At 42.2% G+C, this 17,442-nt stretch overlaps 1 protein-coding gene across 1 annotated transcript; it reads left to right on the top strand.

Annotated features, from left to right (window-relative positions):
* The first annotated feature begins 3,957 nt into the window (after positions 1-3,957).
* Positions 3,958-15,948, top strand: FBXO3 (F-box protein 3). The gene is made up of 11 exons (XM_066552330.1): positions 3,958-4,103; positions 5,992-6,081; positions 6,527-6,690; positions 8,254-8,368; positions 10,341-10,545; positions 10,799-10,844; positions 11,930-12,014; positions 12,671-12,793; positions 13,187-13,302; positions 13,640-13,830; positions 14,894-15,948. Exons 1-10 carry the CDS (start codon positions 3,994-3,996, stop codon positions 13,825-13,827), a joined length of 1,242 nt encoding a protein of 413 aa, XP_066408427.1. The 5' UTR covers positions 3,958-3,993; the 3' UTR covers positions 13,828-13,830; positions 14,894-15,948.
* The last annotated feature ends 1,494 nt before the right edge of the window (positions 15,949-17,442 follow it).

Genomic DNA, 17,442 nt, shown 5'->3' with positions numbered 1-17,442 from the left:
CTGGAGGAGCGCAAGCAGAAAGAGGCCGGGTCTGCGCTGCACAGATAAGAGCTCTGACCAAAAGGACAACCAAAGGTTGCACCAGGCCTCCTGGAAACTCCCAAAGAGAAGCTTTCGGTGGGAATGGATGACTAAGGGAATTGCAAAGGGCTTCTGGAGGCTTTTATCTGTGTGTTACCTCTCCAAATGCAGCTCAGCACTTCAGTCATTTGTTGTTGCATGCTCTGATGAATGTGCTCTGGCTCGAGGAGTCAGTAGCCAAAAAACCCCACACTGTAGCCGTGACCGACTGCCTGCCTCATTAACAATCTCAGCTAATGACCTAAGAACAGTGTGTGCAGCTGAAAAGTGAGCTGCTATCTGGGTCATGCACATGGGGGGTTTTTTCAGGTCAGGAAAGGCTCAATAGCAGTTTTCTGCAGGGATGCCTCATTCTTCTCTATGTTCCTCAGGTAAAGGAAGATCTCCTGAGCTCCCACACAAAGCAAGCAGGGTCTTGGGACTTTCCATGGGATCATGAAATATTCCTGCAGCCCCTTTCAGTGGGGTCTTTCACACATCCCTTAGGCGATGAACTACATCATGGACTTGGAATCACACACAGTGAAACCACTGGAATTGTGTGAAAATAGAAGTGCTCCTGAGGCAAGAATCATGCCTTTCTATGCCATCCACGCTCTCTAAAGTAAATAAACTTTACTTTTTATATGTTCCCAGGTAATGCTTCCATTTGTAGTAGTATCTTTCATTTGATTTTTGTGAGAGGATTATATTAATTGAAAACCAACTTGGAGCTAAGCTAGGCTGTGAAAGAATAAAACTTGGCTACGGTTTGTGTCAACGTGGAATCTCTGATCTGAAGAAAAAAAGAGCAGTCTATCAACATTGCTCTCCAAGTGGGATTCCAAGCTCTATAAACATACATTAATATTTCAAACCCGTTTTGGAGTTCAGAATCTGAGACAAAAAGATTTGCTAATAACCAAAGACAAGCCTGAAGCCACGTTGATGCAGACTTTCTGATAACCTCAGGCAACCGATGCAGGCAAAAGCATCCATGTGGCAGGTGGTCCAGAAGGATGAAAGCTGGGAGTAGACTCCAGTTGCTTTGTAAGCACCAGATGAAGTCCATTGGTTGATTTTTGGAGTTTCCCTTTGTAGGGAGATAGAATATAAGTAAATATAGGTAGTATAGAAAGTAATCTTACCCCCTAAAAGAGTTGCAGCTGGGTTAATTATTAAAGATTAGGAGCAGGCCTGATTTTAACAGGCCACAGCTGTAGCTGGTAAAAAGAAGAGTGTTATAAAAGAGTGGATTGGTTGGTTGAGGGGATCTGGAGTCACTTGGCTGCTGTGAGAAGAGGGAAGAGGCAGTGCTTGGAGGAGCTGCCTATGAGAACCATCAAGGAGGTAGGAAACTCTAGCAATATGGAACCCTTGCAATGTAATGACAATAGGACTCTTGCAATATGATGACAACATCCCTCGACTTCATTTGGCTGTGGAGCTGCCAAGGCTAATTTACCACTGTGTGAGGTTTGAGAGGGGTTTTGTTGTTTTGTCCTGGGTCTATGTGGCTGTAACAAGGCAGGGATTTTTTCAGCTGTTGTCTCATTGTGTCAGGAGGCAGCTTGAAGCTGTGCTCTGTCAGAGATCCCATTTGTTACTAAAATGTCCAACAAGCTCCCATGCAGTACTTAATTCATTCATGTAGGCATTTCCCTGAAGTTCTGGCTCTGCTCCCTCCCTGTCATCTCTCACATCTCATCTGAGATTCACTCTTGTGAAGCCTGAAGATGCGATTTGTTATCAGTTCATATGTAAATCCCTCTCTGTTTGAAGGCCTGCTGAACTGTCTTTATGTTTGTGTGGTTCACCAGAGTCACCGCAGGATCTTGGAGCTCCTGTTTTGAATTCTCCTACCCTGCTCCTTCTATGCTCTTTATTACAGTCACTCCTTGTGTTCTGGTTAATTTTACATGATTGGATTTCCAAGCCAAGGTCACTGCCTGGTTATTTCTGTGAAGCCCTGACCTTATTGCATCTTTGCTACAGCAAAGAACAAACCCAATAAGAACAGTATAATAACAACAAAAATTTTCTGGACCTCAGCTTCTTTCTTGATATCAATTCCCCAAGTTGCCTCCTCCCCTCAAAGTCTCAGTTTTGCCCATGTATTATTGTCCATTTAGAGCAGTAAAAAGCTGATCTTGTGAAGAGGAGCCCATTCCCCAAAACCTGAGCACATTAGCTGAATTTCCAGAGACACTCAGCACCCAGTGAAGATCCCCAGTGTGTTGTTTCATTAGATTTTCAAGAAGTAAAAATAAATGAAGGATGCTAAAAGCCTCATCATCTCTCACAGATTAAACACTGGACACGCAGAGCAATCTGAGCAGTTTCCAGCCTGATGAGTACCTCTGATCTATTTGGCCATTTGGGCTCCATGGCCGGTGATAATGGAAGGAAAATTAGGCTCTATTATTGAAATGGAAAAGAACTTTTATGTCTAGGCTGAGCTAGGGAAATTCCATGATAACTTACTGGTGTCACAGTTTCTGCATCTGTCAGTTATTTGATGGAGGATGCAAAGGCTGCTGTGGGTAAAACACTGAAATAGTACAATTTCAAATGGGTTCATGTTGGCTTTTGGTTCTGTGGGTTTTGATTGGTTGCTTGCTTTTTGTTTACTTTTTTTTCCTTCAGTCTCAGCAACAGATATTTCTATTTTACTATGTTTTTGTTTAAATAATTGTTAGGACATCCATTGCCAGCCATTTCTGCACTTGAGGAGCCTCTAGCCTGACCAGAGGTGATAATCAATTTTTATAACTAATTCCTATAGATCCTCCACCTCTATCTTCGCCACTGCTTGAGCCCTTGAGCAACAGCTGGGGTCTATGCAAGTGCTAGAAGCAAAACTCTCCAGGCTTTTGGCAAAACCTGAAAGACATAAAGAATTATGGACCTTCTCTTGGCTCTGCATTATTAGATTTTCATGGGCCATAAACCCAAGGACAAACACAAGTAATATAATTTTATTAGTGTTTCAAATATACTTTTGCTATTGTGTTTTCTGCTCTACAGGAAACTTTACAATTATCGTAATTATAAAGGACAAAAATCTCCCCAACAGCTAGCAATAGTGCCAGTCATAAAACCACACCCCTGTTCTTTTCCAGCTCTTATTTGAGCAGTGTTGCTAGGACAATGAATTATATCATTAAATTCCTACTGATACCCGAAAAAGAAGAGAGAAAAGAAAATTATATCTAGCATAAAAAAATCATGCAGAAGAAATAACTCCTTTCATATAAGAATATTTAACTCTCTAAAGGTGAGGGGCATTAAAAGAGTAGCATCTATCACTTGTGAAGCTGTCATACCTTGAGTGTTCTTTTCCTATAAAAATGTGATCCTCCTGACCATGTGACATTGTTTTGATGATATTCAACTCAGTAAATTTATTTTCCCTGTCTCAGTTTTGCCCACTTATTATTGTCCATTTAGACCACTAAGAAGCTGATCTTGTGAGAAGCAGGCCATTCCCTGACCAAAACCCCTTGGCACACAAATTGAATTTCAGGAGAGCCAGGGCTGAGTTCTGAGGGCCAAATTCTCAATTCTAAGGATTGAGTTCTGAGAGTCGAGTTTTGAGTTCTGAGGACTGACAGCTGAGCTCTGGTTCGGAGTTCTGAGGGCTGAGTGAGGAGTTCTGAGGGCTGAATTCACAATTTTGAGGGCTGAGTTCTGAGGGCTCATTTGGCACTTCTGAGGGCTCATTTGGCACTTCTGAGGGCTCATTTGGCACTTCTGAGGGCAGATTTGGGAGCTCCGCGGGCTCATTTGGCACTTCTGAGGGCAGATTTGGGAGCTCCGAGGGCGGATACGCCAGCCCCGAGGAGGCGACGGAGCCGCCGCCCCCGGGAGGCGCTGCTCGGGCGGCGCGGAGAGCGGCGTGATGGGCGGCGCGTCCGTGGGACGTCTCGCAAGATGGCGGCGCCCCCGGACATGGAGCTCTCCCCGAGCCTGAGCCTGGAGCTGCTTCCCACCGACCCCCTGCTGCTCATCCTCAGCTTCCTCGACTACCGGGATCTGGTGAGGTACGGGCGGCCCGGGAGCATGGCAGGGGCGCGGCGGGCGGAGCCCTCCCCGGGCTGTGCGGGGAAAGGGCTTGCCTGCCTCCGGAGGAAGCGCTGAGGGGAGGACACGGTCTGAGTACTTTTCCCTTCCAGCAGCACCGGGCTTTCCCCTCTTTTACCGTCATCTTTCTAACAAAATGAAATCCTCCCTGTTACTAAGAGGGTAGTGAGGCCCTGGCACAGGTTGCCCAGAGAAGCTGTGGCTGCCCCATGCCTGGAAGCGTCCAAGGCCAGGTTGGACGGGGTTTGGAGCAGCCCGGGCTAGTGGAAGGTGTCGCTGCCTATGATAGGAGAACGCATTGATCTTAAGGTCCCTTCCAACCCAAACCATTCAATGAATCTGTTTCTTTCTCCCCCAGTATGTATTTGTACCTAAAGGAAGCAGTAAGTAAATTTGTGAAATCAGTATTTCCCCGAAGCTTGTGTTTCAACGGGCCAACAAAGCGTGTTCTTGCTGCTAGTAAATGTATTCCGCCGTTTGAGGAAAACCAAACGAAATGGAATAGGGTGACTTTTTAAGGGGAAAAAAGAAACTTGGATGTAAGTGGCAGGTGCCTCTTAGGCTGAAGGGTTATGAATCATAGAGTGAAGATGAGAGTGTGGTTTTGGGTAAAACCTCAGCAGTCAAGTGCAAGGTTTGGCAGTGATTGAAACCACAGTGTTTAATCAAAGAGAGAGGAGTAAGCATAAGAAGAAAACGGAGTATTACCAGAAATTTGGGGATTTTAGTTTTTTATTACCCCTAATAAATATTAGTCAAGAATGATAAGGATATCAGGGAGAATTCTGTTAGGATATCAGCAAAAAAGACATCAAGCACAAGCAAAAGTGATAACAGTTGTTATGGTGGCCCTTAGATATTTGATCCCGTGCCAACTTTTCCATTGTTAGTGTAATTAGTGAGAATGGCTTGCATTTCTCTTTTATCATGTTTGAAGCCACATGTTCCTGTGGTGCTGTGGTGACTTACTCCCTTCCAGAAATGGCAGGCTTGATTGATAAACACCAGTACAATAGATTTCTGCAAGGGCTTTTTTCCATTGGGATATTTCAGTTTACCACCTCCTAAAAATATAAAAAATCCCCATGTCATAAATTTTTTGCACAGCCAGATGTCCAGGTGTGAATTGAATTTGTTTGTGGGGATGTGGATGGAAGGGGTGATGTCAGGGAATATGGGAGAATCACTTTGAGGTTGATTTTGAGATACTAATACAATTCTAGTTTAAACAGTTTATAAAAACCTCCAAAAGCAATAACTGGAACCTTGTTTGGTGCCCTCATTTGGGGCTAATCACAGTCTTTGAAACACACACGTGGCACTGTAGAACAAGCTACCAGAGAAAGTGATGTTGCCACATTTGAACTGATGGTGTCTTTTGGAGACTTTCTTCAAAGTTTGTTATTTAAACAATTTAAAGAGGAAAGTAAGTTTGTAATACTCAGACTGTATGGTTTCTGTAGCTTACTGTGGAAAAGATGGGGCAGAGCCTGATAATCCAGATAAAAAGGGATTTAAATCATGGCATCCTGTGCTACTGGAATGTTTTCCACTGGTGGAATGGAGTCATGCTGGAATCTTTCAGGCGCTGTTTACTCTGGTGTAGGTCTGCAGGGTGACCTGCTTTACAAAAGTACTTAATTGCTGCCAGTTCTTTAAGTGCGTGGAAAAGTAGTTCATGACTTACACAACTGTGATGAAGAGCTCTAACCATTGTAAGCACAGCTCTAAAAGGACAGCCAAATAATTTTCAAACTCTGCATTTTTTTCATGAGAATGCGATGTGTGATACAGCATTTCTGCCTGTTTGTTTTGCTGCCGTCACATTTAATGATTTTATGTTTATAGTTGCTGCTATTTGAATAGAAGATTAAATCAGCTATCAAGCCATGACCCACTGTGGAAAAGACACTGCAAAAAATACTGGCTCATTTCAGAGTAAGTGAGATTGTTTTAAGCTTTTTTTCCTATGAAAATGGATTTCTAAAAGATATTGTTCAGACGATTTTCAGTCCATCTTACATCCAGCTCATACTCTCAGCTTCTCCATAGCTGAGAAAAGCTGAGTAATGAAGGATGTGAATTAACTTTTCACCAGCTCTAAGGTTCACTACCAGACAGAGCTCTGTTCAGAAGGCACTCTGTGTGAGGGAGTATTGTTTCTAAATTTTCCCCTAAGTAGCCCAAATGTTTCCTAATTCTGTTCCAACTTGCTGTTGAATAGATGCTGGAATTAATTGAGTTTGTGTAGCTTCACATGGCACAGAGTGTTCCTGGGTTAATGTTATGCATCCTGTTCCTGCCAAATAACAAATACCAACTCCTTGGGTTTAGAAGTCTTTTCAAGCTGCCATTTGAACACATTTTCTCCATGTGCCCTTAGGGAGGAAAAAAGCAGACGGAATCAGAGCTGGAGAGCCATCTTCATCAGCACCTACTCTGATTTAGGAAGGTACATCCACTACTATGCCACGCTGAAAAAAGCCTGGGATGACCTGGAGCAGTACCTGGGGCAGTGGTGTCCGCGCATGATCAGCTCTTTGAAAGGTACCTGGCACACCTGGGAGTAGCTTGGTTCACCCAGCCTAATAACCCCTGTTATGAGGCCTCATGCTGCTTTCATGAAAGGTGTGTGCTTTAATTAGCAGTCCTGAAAGTCAAGTAGATGTGCTCTCCCTTCCTTACAAACACAGGCAGAGTCCTTGGCCCGTTCCTACTGATCCAAAGATTCTCTGAAGTCAAGGTGATTTTTTTCTAGGGACTGCTCTGTCTTGATCATACTTTTAGGTTGCTATGACCTATTGTTTGTTATTTTTTTAGTGTAGTAACTCCTTTGCTTTGAGGACCTGCTTGTGGGATTTTATTTGTAAAGTTTTCATAAGACCTCATTAAAACACTGTCACATGAAAGCAGACATTCTTATCTGAAGCCAAACAAAAAAATGTTGTTGAGTTTTATTTTATTTTTTTCTGTAGGTCTTACAGTGGTCCAGAGGTAGAACATTAATTTTTCCCTTTTTTTTACTCCCCTCCTAGATTCTGTTTTCAGTTTCTATTTTAATCCTTGAAGTACTTCCAGTGTTCTAGCTCATAAATCACAGCTACACTGAGTTTTGGTTTTACTGGTATAGGGGACAAAAAACTTTTACAACTTTTACATTTTCAGCTGCATTTCAGTGTTCTGTATGAAGCTGACTTTTAAACTATGATGTCTAATTTAACTGGATCTGTGAAATTAAGAGACAAATAATCTCTTAAGAGACAATGTTAAGAGACAGATAATCTCCTTCCCATTTAAATTTTGCATTTTCTTGGTTTGCTTGGACAGTGCTGGATCCTTATGTTTTTCTTAGTACTTTTCAAGACAGAATGTGAAGCTTTTATTTATATACAGAAAGACACTAACAAATTTCAAATTACTAATTTCCACTCTTACATAACGATGGCAGGTTTTAGATAAAATTTAGGCCTTTTTCATGCCATTTGTAAGGGATACTGTTTCAATGAATTGTTAATTTATGTCCTGTTAATGAAACAGGTAATGAGTATGAAAAGGGGTTTAAGAAAATGGATTGGAACAGACCAATTTTTACTGGAAGTGAGGGTGTTGGAGTGCCCCTGAAGTGCATGTGGAAATGTAAGAATAGTTCTTCTCCACCCCTTTGTGTTATTGACTTGAAAATCCCCCTTTTACAACCCATTTATTGCTTCAGGTTCCAGGTGGATGGGGGCAGCCAGCATTTCTGTGTCACTGATGGAACTGGAAACTGAAAGAACCAACCCTTAGGGTGATGAAAGAGTAAAATCAATAGAGATTGAGAGCTGTAACTGGGACTCAGTTGTGGCAGTGTTGTGGGGGAAAGGTTCCTTCCATTTTATAAACATTTGCTGCTTTCAGGCCTGTGGAGGTTGCACTGGACTGAGATTGGGGCTGTATTAAATAATCAATTAGTCATCATTTTCCTCTCACGTTTATGTGATACTCATTGTGTGCCACCCAGCATACAGTGGAGCCACCACATTCTGACTTGAGTCCATGCTGGTTGGATGAGGGCATTTACAAATTCCATGCTTTGTGTTTGAAATACCTGCACCATCCTTTCTTTTCCAGAGAGTGTGAGGGAGGAAGATCTGGATGCTGTGGAAGCACAAATCCGCTGCAAGCTCCCCGATGACTATCGGTGTTCATTCCGTATCCATAATGGGCAGAAGTTGGTTGTTCCAGGGTAAGGACTGAAAGCTACTTACCAAGTACCAGTTCCTTTTATATTTCTTAGACACTTATTAAAAGGTGAAATGTCCCCAGAACAGGATAAATGAAGCATTTAAATGTATTGTGACTGAGTCACCGCTTAAGTGACACTTCCAAAATTGGCTGTCTTCTAATCTTGGAAGTAATTGGAAGCCCAAGGTGGTTTTCTAATTGCTCAAATTATTTTTACACTTCCCCTTTTCCTAATGAGAACCCTTGTCAGTTTTTTGCAACAACTCTAAACTTCCAGCTGTTAGACTTTTAATCATAGCACTGCAAGTTGCTCCCCTGAAGTTTGGCTTTGTATTACAGAAGTAAATTAGCCCCTTGCACTCTTTAAGCTTCATTCTTTAGTAATTCTTTTATTCTTTAAAATGGTTAGGGAATGACTTAAAACCAGTTAGTCATATTAAGGTAGAATCAAATTTTCAGTTCTGCAAATTGGGTTTCCTCAGTAGAAAATGTTTATATTTTATGCAGTTTCTGCAGTGAAAAACTCCCTTTTACATTAGGGTTAGAAGGCTGATGACCAAAGCTTCTGGTATTTCTGCTGTAGAAAAATTAGGTGTTTGAAGCAGCTGATGAAGTGCTGCAAACAGAAGCAAAAGATGGAAAACTACAGCAAATCTTTGCAATATCTGTAGGGAGGAGTGCACTTATATTGCTCTGCCAAAACCTTCACTCATAAAGAAGGTGTAGCTTTCTCCAATTTGAGTGTTTTATGTGTGGAAGGGATTCAAGGAACTCTTTTATGAAACCATAAGGATGATTTCTAGTTCTGTTTTCTAGGAGAGACTTCAAAATTTTTTAAGAGAGGAGATAGGTGCCCTAGTTCTGTAGATTTCAAATGGTGTTCTGCAGCCATTTGCATCCTCTCTTCCCACTGTTTCACTCCCAAAAGCCTCTACTGTAATGATGTGGCTATGGAGGGGCTGCTGGAGCAGACACAAAGCTCTGGGGAAGTCTTCCAGCTTGGAGAGAGGTTTCCACGGAAGGTGTGGTCCCATGGGGGATGAATACTGGGAAGATCAGGGGTAGGCAGTGGAAGTTTGTGCAGCAGGTTGTTAGATCAGAAACTATGTGGGACTTGTCCTTGTTAGGTGCCTTCAGGTTTCTGTGTTGGCATGTTGGCACAGCTTCTGTAGAAGGTGCTTATTCCAGGCCAGACTTCTTAAGGAGAAAGAGGAATGGAACCTGTTGCCCAGGATGGGACAGCTCTTAGCATGCTGACATGTGGAAGCTTGCACCTGAATCACTGCTTTCATAACAGCATCTGCTCAGCATCTGCAGGAATTTGCATCTCATTTGCCTTTCCCTGGTGTTCCCAGCTGGGAGTGTGGGTGTGGAGTGTACACTCAGGTTTGGGTGATGCTTCCACAAAGCCAGGGTGATGTGAACTAATAACCTGGTGCAGCATGTGGACGTTCAACTTGGATTTTTGTGGTGGTGTTCACAGGGGTCCCAGGATGAGGGAGGAGATGAGAATGTTGGCTCCATGTTTCAGAAGGCTTGATTTATTTTTTTATGATATATATTATATTAAAACTATACTAAAAGAACAGAAGAAAGGATTTCATCAGAAGGCCACCTAGGAATAGAAAAGGAATGATCACAAAGGCTGACTGTGTGACTGAGACAGTCTGGACAGCTGGACTGTGATTGACCATTAATTAGAAACAACCACATGAGCCCAATCACAGATCCACCTGTTGCATTCCACAGCAGAAGATAATCATTGTTTACATTTTGTTCCTGAGGCCTCTCAGCTTCTCCGGAGGAAAAAAATCCTAAGGATAGGATTTTTCAGAAAATATCATGGCTACAGATTTCAGCTCAGTCTCATATGCATCTAGAGCATTGAAAGAAGCAGTTTCCAGAAGATGACCAGCCAGCTTTGCCTTGTGAGCGATGTCTCCTGTTGGTGTTCCCTGTTTTTGTTGTTCCAGGCTGATGGGCAGCATGGCCCTGTCCAACCACTACCGCTCCGAGGACCTGCTGGACATCGACACGGCGGCCGGGGGCTTCCAGCAGAGGCTGGGGCTCAAGCAGTGCCTGCCCCTGACCTTCTGCATCCACACTGGCCTCAGTCAGTACATGGCCCTGGAGAGCGTGGAGGGACGCAATAAATATGAGATCTTCTACCAGTGTCCAGTAAGGAAGATGTGTCTGTGTTCCCACAGGACTTCTGTGCTGATTGGTAGTGCAGGAGCCTTGGTGGGAAGTTGAAGCTGTAAATTCTGTGGTCATGGGAGCACTGTGAGTTTTACATGTCTGAGGATCTGACTGGGACTATAGTGATGTGTCAAGGCTTCAGGTTTAGTGAATATAGGGAAAGTGTTATTTATATTGTAACCTTGAAAGTCCAGTGCTCTCTAATATATCCTTAAACTTCTTTCCCTTTCAGGAGCAAATGGCTCGCAATCCATCTACTATTGTTATGTTCATTACAGGTAACACTTCTGATTAAATATTCAAAATAAAATAGTCACTGTGGGATCATCCAATGTATTTAGAAATGTTCCACTTGGCTTAATCTTGGTTTACCATGGGTGGAGGGGAAATTCCATGCACAGCATTTCTCTTAGCATTTTAAAGGTGGCAGGTAAATAGATCCACTTCCTCCATTCAGAGCTTTATACAAGGTTTACTTGATACACAGTATACTTTATACAAGGTTTGCATTTTGTGGATTAGTGACAGAAAGGAGGATAATAAACTTGGAGTCCCTTAGCATTCCAAAAGATCAAAGGACAGCACACACAGCTCATGCTCTAAGGAAGAAGTGGTAAGTACACTTAATCTAACAGGAGTGGGAGTACTTGATAACACACCAGGGAAGGCAAGGATAATAATTTCTTGGTAGCTCAGCCTCAATCCACTTTTGAATCACTAATGTTGACAAACAGTTGAACTCTCTACTTTTCTATTGAACTCCATATTGCAATGCTTGGAAGATTTATGGCTGAGAAATTCTTGTGCAGAGAGCTGGCCTGTAAAACTCTCTTCTTTGAGAATTAAATGTGACAGCTTGAGAGTGTGCTTAGCAATCAAGCTGTTCCATAATAATGGCTGTGGGTGTGTGAAAAGCTGCTCTCAGACAATGGCTGCAAGTGTACAAAATCCCACAATGACATACAGCCTTAGTCTTCTGAGGTTGTAGAGGAGTGCAGAGTGTGTCTCTGATTTATCCCTCTTCTAAAGGAGAAGAAATGCTGCAGTATTCCTTAGAAGGTTTCCATATGGAATCCAAGTGATAAGACCCTGATTATAGTGTTAAATACTTAGCTAAGAGATTCTTTGTTGGCTGTGTCATTTCTGGAGGGTGCACCCTGAACTCTTTAGTATTTAATTGGTTTCTCCTAATGATCCTTGTTGGTAGAATGATCTGGAATATTGACTGACTCATCTCAATAAGCCTGAGAGTTTTTAATGAAAATAATCAAAGCTTTAAACTTTTTCCTTGAGGTGTTCACTGTAATGTGCTTAGTGGTAAATTTGCCCATCCTTAGGAATGCTTTCCTTCCTTGCCATCTAGGTACATCTTACTTGGAATGGTTTACATCTTATGTAAACAAAGTTGTCACTGGAGGTTATCCTATCATCAGAGACCAGATTTTCAGGTACTGTGACTGGGATTTGTAACCTCAGTGCCAGGTTTTGGTGCTGCTTCTCTGCATGCTTACCTCTCCCCAAGTAGTTTGAGGTATCTGATACAAAAACTGGTGGTGGGGAGAGGTGAAAGCCCATGAAACTACTGAAAATAAACATGTAAACCAGAATGCTTAAAGCTACTTTATTTTTTCAACCCGAATCTTCAGAGCTTGTACCTTTGCATTAATGGGACCAGAATTTTGCATTATAAGTTATCTGAAGTTTAGCAAACAATATGATATTTATTCTGTGTGCCATGAGTGTGATTTTGCTGCAGGACTGTTCAGAGTTACTAAAAACCCAAATATTTCAGCTAATTGGTCTCTTGAATATGTAAATAAGCAGGACTTGTTCTGGTGTTTAAATCTTCATGCACTTGCAATTTCTTCTAAATACGATCAAGAACCTTAATTCTGTCAAACTGGGATGCTGTAGAACCAAGTCCTTGGATCTGTAAATAAATTTGCTGCTAGAGTTTCTAGGTTGTTTTCTTTTAATAATGACACATCCCTATTTAAACAAGTGTTTTTATTAGTTATTATTAATAATTAACCACTTTTTGTGTTTAGTTTTCTGTATTGAATGTGCAGAGCTGTCTGCAGAGTTAATGCTCTCCTCTCTGCAGGTATGTGCATGACAAAGATTGTGTTGCTACCACAGAAGATATCACTGTGTCTGTGTCCACCTCTTTTCTACCTGAACTCAGTTCTGTACATCCCCCACATTATTTCTTCACTTACAGAATCAGGTAAAAATAACTGAATTAATTCATACAATGCAGGATAGACCTGTGGGATGTTCAAAACAAGTTTATGCACGGCATTCAGAAATGTTTTGAAATGAACAGGAGGTGCACAGCATGCTGTACTCTTTAATAAAATAATCCTGATCATTACTTGGTCAGATACACAAAGTTTCAGTCAAATTGGTAATTGCTAAATTACAATGATGGGTAGGGGAAAGCAGTTACAAGCAGCTCTTGTGATTTAGAAACAGGTAAAAGACAGTGAAGCGTGGAGGTGGATCCTACCAACTGATTTGAGCTACTTTAGTGGGTGTTTTCTTTTCCCAGTCTGCTTGGTGATCCCAAGGGCACTAAAACATTTCTTGAAAGGATTGTGTTATGTTCTTTGGCTTCTAGAATTGAAATGTCCAAAGATGCCCTTCCTGAGAATGCCTGTCAGCTGGAGAGTCGATACTGGAGAATAACAAATGCCAAAGGTGATGTGGAAGAAGTCCAAGGTCCTGGAGTAGTTGGTAAGTGAAAAATTGCTGGAGAGAGTATTTAATGTTCTTGTTATTAAAATTCTGTTATTGCTTGTTTGCTGGGTTGTGGGCTTTGTATCAAAATTAGAGAAAAAGAGATGTGTCCCTCTGTTTTGGCTTTCAAGTTTGTAAGGGGTATCTGAACATCCTGCTGCTTAACACCTCTCCAGTTTTTTATAATATCAATAATTGCTGAGCATCAATTTATGCATCCACTAGAATACCAAGTGATCTGCCTGAGTCTGTTGTAGAGTGCAAGTCTTTAGCAACTGCTCAATGGTAGCTCTCCATCAGTCCTTACTATTGTGATGTGATATTTTACCCACAGGAGAGTTCCCAGTTATCAGCCCAGGGAAAGTCTACGAGTACACCAGCTGTACCACATTTACCACAACCTCTGGATACATGGAGGGCTACTACACCTTCCACTGCCTCTACAACAAGGACAGATTCTTTAATGTCACAATCCCTAGGTTTCATATGGTGTGTCCAGCATTCAAGGTGTCCACTGCATGAATGGTAAGCCGAGGGGCAGTTGGCTAAAACAAACCCCAAAATTGTAAAAACTACAAAAATTTCAGTGCTCAAGTAGTGTTTGTATTGCTGATTCCATACAAAACACTCCCCATGATTCAGAGCTCCTCACTGGTGCCTGCAGGCATGGCATTGCATGAACTGCTTGGGTTTCAGAGCTCCCTCCTTGGTGGGAGAACACTCATTAATTATAGCCATAATAATGTAGCTCTCTCTTCAGACATGCTCTAGTTAATGACAGTTTAAAAACTGTAGAGCCTGTGATGTGCATTAGTTCTTGCTGAAAGTGCATTTCATGAAGTCACTTAATGACTTTGCAAATCACCAAGATACTTCACTTGCTGTTAATTATAATGTAGTTTTAGTTTGGAGATTGTGGGTTAATTATATAATTTCTCCCTTTTCTTTGACACATTTAGAGAAGAGCTCTTGATTTATTTTGTCCCCAGTATTAGTGCAAGCACTGAGGAGCTGTGAGCTTTCCTCAGGAGCAGGCAGCTGCTTGCACACTGTGACAGGTTTATCCCAGCATTTCAGACACTCATTCCCAGTGCCTCTAAGAGTAGGTGCCAGCAGATGTCGTGCTTCTAACAGAAAATGATATCTCTTAACTCTTGCTCACATTTTTGGGAATTGTTACTGCCTTCCTAACTTCTTTCCCTTCAGCTGATTGGAAAAGTAATTTGCTTTTCTCTGTTGCTCCACTCCTATTTTAAAAGTAATGACCCTTTTCTTTTTAAGATACTTTAGTAAGAGACAGCCTAAACCACCAAGAAAATGTGTACAGCTGAGCTACTGAACTGTGGCTTTACATAATTTAGGTATGGAATATTGAAACGCAGTGGATCCTTAGGGAGTGAAAGGTCAAGTAGTTTGGCAAAATTTCCTCTGTTGCAAATTAACCTTGGTTTTAGGATGTAGATCACAATGTCTGCTTCAGCTAATGGGTGTGATAATGCAGCCCAGACTTTTCTAGGCAATTGTTAGTGCTTTCTTAAAATTACTGGAAGGGAAGATTTGATTTAAACCTGGGTGTGTTTTGTATTAGGCAGCAAATCCCAGTGACTCTGCAGTGGATGAAGATTCCACAGGCATTGATGACTTCTGAGATCCACGAACAGTGTTGGACATTCCTGCACCCTCTGGATGCTGTATTGGGATTTTTGCCCAAACAGTTTGCATAAGCTGAACTCTTCAGGGCTAGTGCATAGGAATATTTCTGACTGTTGTAAATGAACTCTGTTGCACATCAGGGCAACTAGCATGAATGTTGGTGCCAGTTCTCATATTCATTAAGAGTATAACTTCTATTTCCTTGGTTTGGAAGTGGGGGAAGAGGGAGGAAAACTGAGGGAGGGAGAGGAAGAGGAAGGTGTTTGGGCTTTGTTTACTTTTTTCTGAAGTGTGAAACAGCTTGATAGTCCAAGGTACTCATATCTCACATCTTTAAAGTATTGCCTACTTATGATCATACTGCAAATATGGTGTAGGGATTTGATTTTATACAAAGCATTAGAAGGGTGTATCCTGTTGTCCTTTCTCGTGAGTTTCTGCTCTGGATAACTGCTGCTAAGAATGAAACCTGCAGTTTGGTCTGAATATCCCATTTGGGTGAGATTAGGTGCTGTTATGCTATTTTTTTTTTTATTAACATAGTAATAGCAAAAACTTCTGGTCATCAAAATGTATAAATTAGGAGTGAAACTGGGCCTTATTTATAGACAATCTATTTGTCAGTTGGATTTTATGCTAAGTGACTCTGACTGGAGAATGCCTCTGGGAATGTAGTGTCCATGCATAATCTGCCACTCGTTAAGTAAGGAATTTCTCAATGACTACAGAGTATGGATTTGTAAATATATTTTGAGGGTTTTTTCTGTTACATGATGTTTGCTGTTGTCATAGGTGACAAATTTATGTTATGTATCATGTTTTCCTGAGCCCTGGATGAATTTTTGTAACTGAATAAAAAAAAGAAAAAAATAAATAGGAGGCTGGCAGAACAGCAGATGGCTAGAAGATTTATATTTAAATAAGCATCTGTTTGCTTTATTTTTTTTGTTTCTGTTGTCATTAATAAACAACTGCCTCTTCTGTTCTCAAGTGCTATGTGGGACTGTTTTTGCCAAGACTTGAGCAATAATTTTGTGATCAGCACTGGTGTAGTCAGTCCTTTCTTTTGACAGCCAGCTATTGTGGGTTTTATGAGGTAGACTGACTGGTATATTGTGGTTCCAACTCAAATTTTCTATTATTGACTAATTTCCAGATTTCACTTTTTTTTGCAAGTCCAGGTATTGGATTCTTTGTGTGCTCGCAGCTTTTCCTGGTGCATTTTCCACAGTGGCACAAGGTGGTAAAACAAATATTGAGTCTGATCCCTACAGCAAGAGTCATTAGGTGATACATCTCCAAAAACAAAACCAGCTTGTGCTGTCCCTCACAACACTGAATTGCTGGAATGCTTCCAAAACACGAGGATTTTTGAGGGTTACCACACTATTACCTGTGAGGGGTAAGAAATTTCCACAAAAGTTTGGTCAAGGATCGGTACAAGAAGGTTTTGGTGGAACTAGAACTTCCTGCAGGGCTGTCAGTGTGCGGTGTGTTTGCAGGGACAGATAAACCCTCATGGTTGGAGGCTGTTCTTGGGAAGTTTCCTCCCAGGATCTCTATGTTCTAGTGCAGTGGAATCAGCTCAAGGGCACGGGACTCTACACAACAAACACGGCCAACTCTTGGCAGTTTCACTCATTTTTGGGGAGTGGTTCTGAGCTGGAATTCTTGCTGTCTGTGGGAGAAGTCAAGATCCAGGACAGTGCTGTGCTTTCAGCCCCTGAGTGCTGCCATGCCGGGGTTTGAGGCCTCAGCTCTGGGCACAGCCAGTGGCAGAGGGGTCTGGAGTGAGGAGGCAGCCAGGCCAGGGAATGAGGGATTGCACCAGTGTGTTTGTAGCGGGCCAAAGGGTGTTGCTTTGCTTCAGGCAGCTATTTCAGCACTGGGTGTGTTGCCTGGAGCTGGCAGCTCCTCACATGTGCATTTGAAGTGGGGCTGGAGCCAGTGGCTCTTCCTCACCCCTCCCAAGAGGTGTGAATCATGGAATCAATGTGAAATGGAAAACAAAGGAGTTGGTGATGTTTGTCAGCACTGCTGGACTGTGGGAATGTTCACTGAGCAGCAGGAGAGGGTCCCGCTGCTGCAGCCAGCACCTCACTGCTCTGGGTGAGCACAGGTGTGGGGCAGGGTCACTCCAGCGCCTCCAGCTGCCCAACACGTGCTGTAGTCACTGGAATCACAGGAATGTCCTTCCTCTGCCACCTTCTCCTGGCTCAGATCTGATTCTAGTGCTTGGTTAGGACTTCACCTGGCCAGCTAAAACCAGCCCTGTTGAACACCCGTGACTCAGCTTGTGGTGAAACCCTGCTACAGCCAACACAAACATGTACCTGTTCTGGTCCTTCTTCTGTCCCTATGCTGACAGTCTCCTTATAATTGTTTAGGATTTCTTCAACATTTTTGTGGGATTTTGCTGGCTGAATGGTTTCATGGAGGGGATCTTTGGCCATGATTTCTTTGCCATCACTGCATCACAGAGAG

Source organism: Molothrus aeneus, chromosome 6 (genome assembly GCF_037042795.1).
Source record: "Molothrus aeneus isolate 106 chromosome 6, BPBGC_Maene_1.0, whole genome shotgun sequence".
Lineage (NCBI taxonomy): Eukaryota > Metazoa > Chordata > Aves > Passeriformes > Icteridae > Molothrus > Molothrus aeneus.
Note: the sequence above shows the minus strand (reverse complement) of the source record. Positions and strands in the feature narration are given on the sequence as shown.